This window comes from Poecilia formosa, unplaced genomic scaffold (assembly GCF_000485575.1).
Source record: "Poecilia formosa unplaced genomic scaffold, Poecilia_formosa-5.1.2 Scaffold32, whole genome shotgun sequence".
Classification (NCBI taxonomy): domain Eukaryota; kingdom Metazoa; phylum Chordata; class Actinopteri; order Cyprinodontiformes; family Poeciliidae; genus Poecilia; species Poecilia formosa.
In genome coordinates, this window is record NW_006799971.1 from 2,607,476 (window position 1) to 2,617,112 (window position 9,637).

General features: G+C 38.5%; 1 protein-coding gene across 1 annotated transcript in view; it reads left to right on the forward strand.

The window, feature by feature from the left end:
* The first annotated feature begins 220 nt into the window (after positions 1 to 220).
* gaa2 (alpha glucosidase 2) overlaps positions 221 to 9,637 on the forward strand; it is a 14,637-nt gene continuing 5,220 nt past the window's right edge. The window contains exons 1-12 of the mRNA XM_007549714.2: positions 221 to 309; positions 1,097 to 1,142; positions 1,646 to 1,756; positions 2,342 to 2,905; positions 3,834 to 3,979; positions 4,924 to 5,089; positions 5,285 to 5,381; positions 6,715 to 6,834; positions 7,011 to 7,129; positions 8,172 to 8,303; positions 8,378 to 8,488; positions 9,090 to 9,203. Of these exons, the coding sequence (XP_007549776.1) occupies positions 1,661 to 1,756; positions 2,342 to 2,905; positions 3,834 to 3,979; positions 4,924 to 5,089; positions 5,285 to 5,381; positions 6,715 to 6,834; positions 7,011 to 7,129; positions 8,172 to 8,303; positions 8,378 to 8,488; positions 9,090 to 9,203 (1,665 nt within the window). The 5' untranslated portion in view covers positions 221 to 309; positions 1,097 to 1,142; positions 1,646 to 1,660. The remainder of the gene's footprint in view (positions 310 to 1,096; positions 1,143 to 1,645; positions 1,757 to 2,341; positions 2,906 to 3,833; positions 3,980 to 4,923; positions 5,090 to 5,284; positions 5,382 to 6,714; positions 6,835 to 7,010; positions 7,130 to 8,171; positions 8,304 to 8,377; positions 8,489 to 9,089; positions 9,204 to 9,637) is intronic.

Here is a 9,637-nt window from a genome sequence, read left to right on the forward strand (position 1 = left end):
TGTACAAGTTACATCTGAACGCACCGCCGTCTGAAAACGCCACCATGAGCTGCTTAAAACATTTTTATACAGACAAAATTCCCTTTAAAATTATGAACTATTCGTCACTATGTAAACGGAAATAACAATGTAGAGCTAAACATATGATATTCTCTTTTTTAATTTATCAACCCTAAACCGGAAGTTAAAAATATTCCGAGGGACATTGAATGCAGCTTCCAGATAAACAGACGTGCAACATGCAGACAGGGGACGAGTCTGTGAGTGCAGGCCAACACTTTGTAATGCTGACATTTGTTTAAAGCAGAGGCTAGATTCAAGCAGTGCATTAATAAGTATTTTAGAACAAAATTCAGAATCGAGACAAGATATCATATTGAATATTAATCAATCAATTTTTAAAATTAAAAATTTGGATCTAGGGTTAAGTTAATTTGGATTCCTGCTCATATTGGGATAGTAGGAAATGAATTGGCAGATCAATTTGCTAAGAGTGCAGTAAAAAGGGATAATGTTGAGTTAAATATCAAAATAAGTAGAAATGAGGTCAAAAATATTAGTAAAATATATTTTAAAAAGAAATGGCAGGAATTATGGGATAGAGAAGAAAAGGCAAGATTTTATTATAGCATTCAAAGAAAAGTAGGGGAATGTAGGGAAGGTAATAGGAATAGAAAAGAAGAGGATATTATATCCAGATTAAGGTTTGGGCATACGGGGCTAAATAGTACTTTCAAAATAATTAATAAACATAGTACAGGGTTGTGTAATTATTGTGAAGAGTCAGAAACAGTGCAGCATATTTTTCTACATTGTGATAAGTACAATCGGGAAAGAGAGATATTAGTCAGAGAGTTAAATAGAAATAAAGTAATTTTAGATATTAAAAATCTGCTGCAAAGGTCCTCTGAAGATGTAATATTTAATAGCATTTTTAGTTATCTTAGGAAATCAGGTTTTATGGGAAGATTATAGTGATAGGACATCTAATCTATACTCCAGTCTAGAAGGTGGCGGTAATGCACCTATAAGTTCTTTGCCAACCGCCAAAAAAACCTAAAAGAAGAAGAAGAAGAAGAAGAAGAAGAAAGCAGAGGCTGTTTTGGCTGCTGTATTTTGTGCCTGAGAAGTTCAAAGTTCAGGTAAGAACCTAACAATACGACGCTTCTTCCAGCTAAAGCTACAATATTAGCTAAAATGATTCTGCTGATGAAGTTAGCCAACATTAAAATACACCGAATGCTACATATTAGCACACTTTTGTCTTCGGTATCTATTTGCTGCGTTTATAGCGGTAATGCTTGAACATACCTGGCTATTAGTATCAGTAGCGACATTTCTCTTTGTTGTTGTTTAACCTCCATAACAACAGCTACTAGACACGAGAAAGTCTAGTAGCTTTCATGTACGCAGTACATGAAAGCAATTTTACACTTGTCTTTTTGCTTCACATATTACATTCGCTTTTAACAAAGTATGCAATTTATTAATCACAAGAAAGGGACCAGTTGTAAATAAATGTTTTAAATAAGTAGTTTTAAAGCATTAGGTTTTCGACAATGCTTCATTTTTGTTGGTAGTATTGGCTGTCTGATCATGTGACCATCCTAAACTGTATTTGTTTTTGTCCAACTCTGTGTGACAGACTAACATTATTACAATGGTGTCGTATAAGAGGCTCAATCCAGAAAACGTTCAGTTTTCTGGTGCACTTTTATCAGAAGAGCATCATCGTCCAGCTCAAGAAGATGTGGCCGTGAGTTCATTTTTTACTTGCATTATTGTGATTATTTTATTGGACTCCCTGTTATTAAATGGAAACTCCGAAAACAGAAGTTGGTCTCTTTCTTTGTTGCGTTTACACGTAGACAATTTCTGTTTGCAAATATGGATTTTTAAGGAGCAGATATTGCCTGGGATATTGCACAAACAATCATTATTTTAAATAACAGCTTGGTGTAGTAATTTATTTTTTTTTATTTTTGAACTTATCCTGTTTGGCAATTCAGAACTGTTGTCCGAGTGTTAAGGTGAGGCCCAACAGATTTATTGTCACAAGAGGAGCTTTACAGCTTTTACCAAGATGCTCCACTTGCTATAGATATTTAAAACTTAACTAGAAATTTATTTGGGTTTATTTCAAATGTAACGGACAAAGAGATGAAAAAGAAACGAGAAAGGTAGGGAATAGGTTCAGAAGTAAAGGAGATGGGAGTAGAGGAGAGAACAGAAGTCACAACGCTTGAAGTCTGCCTCTAAATCTGAGGAAAGGGAAAAAACAAAACTGATAAATCACAACAACCCAGGGCATTAATTTATTATTTTCTCTAACTCTTGTCAGGTGCCGCAGCCAGACAGCACCTCTCTGCTCCCCAGAAGGCTGTCATGCTCAATCACCAAAGTTATGCTGATTCTCGGCAGCCTGCTGCTGGTCCTGTTCGGGGGCTGGCTGCTGCACACCATATACTGGCTGCGCACCACGTCCGTCCAGGCGCACAGGCCGCCGCCACCAGCGCCAGGGCAGGCTCTAGGCCCCGTGTTACAAGCGGACATAAATGACACGGTGACCGCTGCACGTTCCAAAGCTTGCAGTGCTATCCCAGAGTCGTGGAGGTTCGATTGCTACCCCGAGAAAGCAGTGGTTGTGACCCAGGAGCTGTGTGAGGCCAGGAGTTGCTGCTTCATTCCTGCTTCTGGTTCAACTAGAGGCAGATCTAGGAAAAACGGTATCCCGTGGTGTTTCTATCCTCCTGACTTCCCCTCATACTCCTTGGTGTCATCGAAAGACACGTCGATGGGACTCAAAGGTACCCTGGTAAAAGATGTGAAGACTTACTACCCTGGAGACATCCTCACTCTAGAGATGGAGATAAGACACGAAACGGACACACGGCTGCGTGTCAGGGTGAGTACAGGAGCAGTTTTAGTCTTCCAGTCCTCCTCTAGTGATTCCTGGGTAGTGAAACATGTTGCATTAGATCTAGAGATCTTTGTTCTGGAGAAGATCCTGAGAAGTTTTTGGGTCATGGTTGGTTTTATGAAGGCATAGTTTGAAGAGAAAGAAAATGTTAAAGGACGAGATCATGAAGTTTGCCTCTTTTTGTATTACAAAACAATATCTGTTTGACTTTCTAAATCAATGTAGACTTTGTTCTGAACTGCAGTTAGCAGCACAAACTTTAGGTATCGCGCAGACTGATGCTTGCTCACCATTTATCTAAAAGAGGTTGCAAAGACCATTCAAAGTTTGAACAACACCTTGTGATGCTACTGTGTTTGTTCCTTGTGTGGGAAGATAATCAGCTTAAAGTAGATGACACCCCAGCGTCACTTTTGATACGCATGCCATGATACTGTAACATGTGATTTGATCTCCGGCTAATAGCAGCTGAGCTGAATTAATGTTGTGCCACTAGCGTCACAACACAAAGACTGCTAACGGAGGCGCCACAAATTTATTTATTTTTACCGATGATGGTTCCCTTGTAGAAGAAAGATGTCATTTGACGGTGAGCTTGTTGGAAAAGGGAGTTTGAGTGGTGGAAGCTAGCAAGCTAAACAGCTAGCGACAGCCTGTTAATATCCGCTCAAAGTGATGCAAACGTTTTTCAGTTGCATTAAATGGCTACATTAGATGAATCAGATGAAGTAAAAGAATTACAACCAATATCAATGTAACAGAACCTCAATGTAAAAAAAATAAAAAATCCAAACTGACTCTGTCCCCACAGCCACCATCATCTGCTCTATTCAGATGCTCACTCTGCAATAATGAAGAATCAATATTTTTCTACAAACTTGTGTGAACTTTTTTACTTTTTACTGAATTGCAGATAACAGACCCCTCCAGCTCACGCTTTGAGGTCCCACTCTCTGTCCCCACTGCCACCAAGAAAGCAGAAAACCCCGAGTACGTTGTAGAGCTTTCAAAGCAGCCTTTTGGCCTCGTGGTGAAGAGGAAGTCTACAGGAACTGTTCTGTGAGTCTGACCTTAAAATGTTTCAGTTTGTTTTTCTTTTCCTTACATTTTTATTTATCAGCACCTTTTGTTTTGCTCGGTTATCATGAATTCCCTCCATTATCTTGTGCTGAGAACGTGAACAAGATGAGAAGACATTAAGTGAACTAAACGGAAGAGGTTTTGTTTTTGGAAGATTTAAATCCAGGATGCACTCTTGGTTTGCTTCCATTAAGAGTGTTGGTCTAGCCCCTGACTTCATGGATATTGCAACAATAAATGTTTAGGATATTTTAAATGACATTATGCAGACATTCAACAATAAAAACAGCTTAAACACTTTTCTTTTTAATATTAAAGTTTTGATATGTTTCAACATACGAGATATACATGAATGCACCATTAAAGCACCACTGGTGGGAAACCGCTTCCTGTTGAAGTGTTGTCACATCTCATGTTCATATTCTGCTTGACATCGTTTCAAGTAGGGCTGAAAAGATGAAAGAAAATTGAATTAATGATCACTAATTTAGTTGGCAATTAATCATTAACTGGAGTATAAAGACTAAAACAAAGGCAATTTGCTGAACTGCCCCCCAACATATTTAGAACAGTAATTGAGGCAAAACTGTACAAAAAATATATACATTGAGTATTTAAGATACAAACAGATATGCGTTAGTTTTAGCTTTACCTAGTTCAGATTTCCTGAAGGAATGCTACATCATTGCATTTTAGGCAAAAACGTGTTTTCTTATTACATTTTTTATTAATAAAGTTTAAATGAAGAATCTGTAGAACGTGCCATTTAAAAAGTGGATTGATAATCAGAATAACTGATTGATCTATTACTAAAATAATTTAGTTGCAACCCCTTCTACAAAATCTCTGTTCTATGCTTTCATAAAATCAACCTCCACCGAGTAATGAATGTTTCTATTGTTTTTTTTTTCCTCCTCCATCAGCCTGAACACCACAGTGGCGCCGCTCTTCTACGCTGATCAGTTCCTCCAGTTCTCCACCGCCCTGCCCAGTCGGTTCATCTATGGCCTGGGTGAACACCGCTCCACCTTTCTGCACGACGTCCAGTGGAACACACTCACCATGTGGGCCAGAGATGTTCCTCCCACGGTAAACACGCTAATCGTTGCTTTGTTTGTTTCTCATCGCTACGGCAGCCTAGCCTTTGATCAAGGTAGCACAAATAATGATTTACAGCCTTCGTTTTATTATTCTAATGGTGTCTGTATGAGTTTGCTCTTATCTAAATGACAAGGCTGAAGTTGGTTTGTTTTTTTTTTTGTTTGTTTTTTTCCTGGTTTGTAGGAACAGACGAACCTCTACGGGGTTCATCCATTTTATCTGGCGATGGAGGACGGTGGGGATGCACACGGCTTCTTCCTCCTGAACAGCAACGCCATGGGTCAGATATACCCACACTTAGATCTACAGTTGAAGTACACACAGTGGTGAAAAGCACAGAGTTTTGAAACAGTCTAAATACCTGCTGTCAAAATGAAGAAATCCTAGAAAAGCGGAAGTTTGTTTTTCATGTGATCCCTTTCAGTTATGTGATTCAACCTCAACTTCCCAGTGTTAAAGAGCATCGCCTCTAAATTTGACATGTAATCATTTATTTGTTTGGGATCATTCCAATTACTGCAAAGCAGGCATAAAATAAAAAATGGTTCAAATTGGTTTTCAGGCAGATTTTTTTTTATTTAATTTAATTTTTTAATGTCTGTCCCTCTTCTAAATATGAGCCGTTACTCGGAGAGAGTAATCACATTATTTCAATTATTACATTTCATGGGAAAATAATTTCTACCGGTTCCACGTTGACATGTTGATGCACAAATCTTATTAGGAATGGCTAATGATAATACATGTTGACCTTTTACCGATGGATTTTAACTGTTCTTTTCTAATTAACTCATTATCAAAATTAAACACACAAGTTCAAATATCTACGGACACAAGCCTATTGCGTCATCTCTAGTAATGTTTTATTAAATGCCAACATATGAGGAAATTTAAAAGAGACGGTTTTAAATTAGTTTGTCATTTTAAGACCACTAAATAGTTATGTAACTTTTACAAATTATTTTATAAAAAAAAAAAAAAATTGTGGCTGTCTTGACAGTAAAATCTGTGGAAAAAATAGAACTCTTCTGCCTTCTTCCAGTGCTACAGTTGACTTTTTTTTCATATATATATTAATGCACTGTTCCCAACCAATCAGAGACAGGGGGAGGATCTTGGCGCTGTCAATCAACTTCTTGTGGTTGCTGCTAAATGTGCTAATGGCAGAGAAACGACTTGGTCTAAGATGACCGTTTTAATGTTAATCGGTGGCTATGCTAGCTAGCATTAGCATTCATAGAAGACTAGTCGTCCTCCTTCATTAATTCAACCACCTTGTACAATTTCTACTACGCTTAAAGTTGCCAGGATTTCTAGCCATAGAATTAAGTCTGACAGTTCAGCCGAGACGAGTGGTCAGATTTTTTCATCTGAGGGACGTGTGCATCCAGTTGTTTTTAAAATTCAGTCTTGAGTTATTTGTTGTCCGTTGATCACCCTATTGGAACAAAAACAATTTAGATGCATAATTAAGAGCCTAAAAATAACATTTAAGTTCAGTTTGAGGTGATGGCTGCAGTTGCAGCTCTTGCTAGGTTTGCTGCAGATTTGTAAACGAAGGTTTTGTTTTCAGCTTCAAGCTGCTTTTTTTTTTTGTGTGTGTGTTTGATCAGATGTGGCCCTCCAGCCGGGCCCCGCCCTGACCTGGCGTACCATCGGAGGAATCCTGGACTTCTATGTGTTCCTCGGTCCGGATCCTGGTTCAGTCGTTCAGCAGTACGTGGAGGTCATAGGTCAGTGAGTGTGCTTTGATGAAGACTGAAACGACTTGTAACTGGTCGTCTTGAACACTGAAAGAAAAAGATGGAACGACAACGACTTACAAAATCAGAAAGAAATGGTGAAATGTATCACTTTGAGATCTGTTTGTTTTCTGATATTTCTTCCTTCCAACTGATTTTTCTCACAGGACAGCCAGCCATGCCAATCTACTGGGCCTTAGGGTACCACCTCTGTCGGTGGGGCTACAAGACCAGCAATGCCACCTGGGAAGTTGTCAAGAGAATGAGGAATTATGGGATACCGCAGGTGAATATTCATTAATACCAGTCATTACTTTTTGCTGTTGTTGTTGTTGAAATCATGTTATGAATTGTTGCGTAACAACAAAGACCAAAAGTAATTCTCAAACACAAACCTTCTTCGTACTGTCAGATGTCCTTTGTTTTGTTTTTTGTTTTTTTTTACATAAAGCTAAGACTCTTTCTATAAAACACAAAATAGAAAATTTCTAGTTTCTCTTAATTTCAGTTATAGTAACTTAAAACTGTTTTGGAAAATTCAAAATTTACTGTCTCACTTTTTAATTATCCCCAGTGGGCCGAGAGAGGCAGCTTATTGCCCATTGATTTTAATTAAAAAAAAGGTACAATTTTCAGTTTGTTAAAATTTATGTCACAAATTTGAATTCCTTTGTCATTGTGCAAGAAAGCACAACAAAATCTAAAAAAATTGCAACTCTTGAAATTGGAGCTAAATAACTGACTAAAGGGTAAATAAAAATATGGTAAAAACAAATAGAAACAGCAGGGATGGTCAAGATATTGGAAACATTGCAGTTGATATGTATTGATATTGTACTAAGAATATTATGATTGTTCAGGCTATAGATGAAGCCGCGGTGGTCAGAGCGATTAATTGAAATGAACATGTTAAAGTCTAGGCCGAAAATGATTTACTAATTCATTCGAGGCATGCTCACTGCAACGTATGGTGGAGGATCTGTAATGCTGTGGGACTTTTTCTCCTTCAAAAGCTGTGGGAGATTTGTAGGAGTTCATCATGAACTCTCCTTTTTTTTTTTATACCTGCACCAGAAACGGTGTGTGTGTGGAGATAGATATAGATATATATATATATAGTCACTTCTCTATTTTTTTTTTCTGTGTTCTTCAGTAGCCAATAGTTACCAAATTCACTGTTGAATCACCAGGACATTTTGAATAAAGACCTTTGTTGGGTCACCAGCATAATGATCCAGAACAGCTGGTTATGGTGCATTGCAGACATAATCTTCAGAGTCGTATATTATTCATAACGACTCGTGTTTGTTTTGGCTGTCTGTTTCCAGGATGTCCAGTGGAATGACATCGACTACATGGACCAAGCCAAAGACTTCACCTTTGACCCGATGAACTTCAACACGCTTCCGGACTTGGTGCGGGACCTCCACGCTCACAACCAGACCTACGTCATGATGATGGTCCGTAGAAGCGCACATTCGCCATGGATCCGATTGGAAGCGTGCATCTAACTGGGTTCTTTTCCCACCTGCAGGACCCAGGAATCAGCAGCACACAGCCGGAGGGCTCCTACTGGCCCTTCGACGAGGGACTGAAGAGAGGAGTCTTTATCAAGGATGCTGAAGGGAAGACTCTAATCGGGAAGGTGAGAGAGGAGCCACATTGCGACATCAGCTGAACACGTCTCCACTCGTGGTTTTCACAAGACTCGATCACATGCTCACACTGTTTCTGCAAGATAAGAAGCTGTCGCTGCAGCTGGAGGTTTAGACACGTGGTTTAATGCTGTGATAGCTGTTCCTCCCAGATTAGATTTAGGTGTGTGAGACTTCCAGTGGGTTACATTTGGACAGCAGCATCAGTTTTAAATACCGGGGTTGATGAGAGGTGTTTGTTTAAAGGGGCAGTATTATGTAAAGTCAACTTTTTGAGCTTTACATCATGTTATAATGTTGTTCCCTCACCAAAAACACACCTGGAGCGTTTTGATTCTTTCATGTTTGAGAAATCCTTTAATCTCCCGTGGCAAATAGTCAGCTGTGCAAAATGCCTGGGTGGACCTAGCCCCGCCTTTGAGGATGAAGCTCCTCCTCAGAGCCGCAGTTTCCAATGCTCTACTCTTTGTAGAGCAGTTATTTTCTTAGTTGTGGTCTGGTTGGCATGATTTTTGTGTTGTGTGTGTGTTTTTTTGTTTTTTTTTCTTTTTTTATCCCTACAGATATTTCCTCTTCTGTACTTTCTTGTAGGTGTGGCCTGGTCTGACAGCATTTCCGGACTTCTCCGATGAGGCGACACATGAATGGTGGTATGAAAACCTGCAGAGGTTTCATGAGAAGGTCCCATTTGATGGATTGTGGATTGTAAGTAAAACAAATATGCCATTTTTAAATTGAAACATTTTATTAATCAGTACCTTAGGTTTGTAATTATACTGTCTGAACTTGTTCATATTTTGTAATGTTTTAGCAAAGGCCATTTGCTCCTTGTAAGCATTTTTTTTTCTACCCAACTAATAATTGGTTAATCAAAGGGTAATCCACAGATCGGCCTTATACTATACTGATAAGACTAGCAGAAAGAGCTGAGCTTCTCACATGTTAGAAATATTACTTCAGCTGCAGATGCATCCTTAGTCTCGAACAATCAAGTGTACATTAAAGGAATATTACATTACTGCATTCTAGGAATTAAAATGTTTTTCTTGTCTGTTTGCATTTTTAAACTGATTTCTAATATTCTGTAAAATCAGCTCAAGTCGTTAAATTAAAAAAAATCTGTAGATTGTGTCAATTTT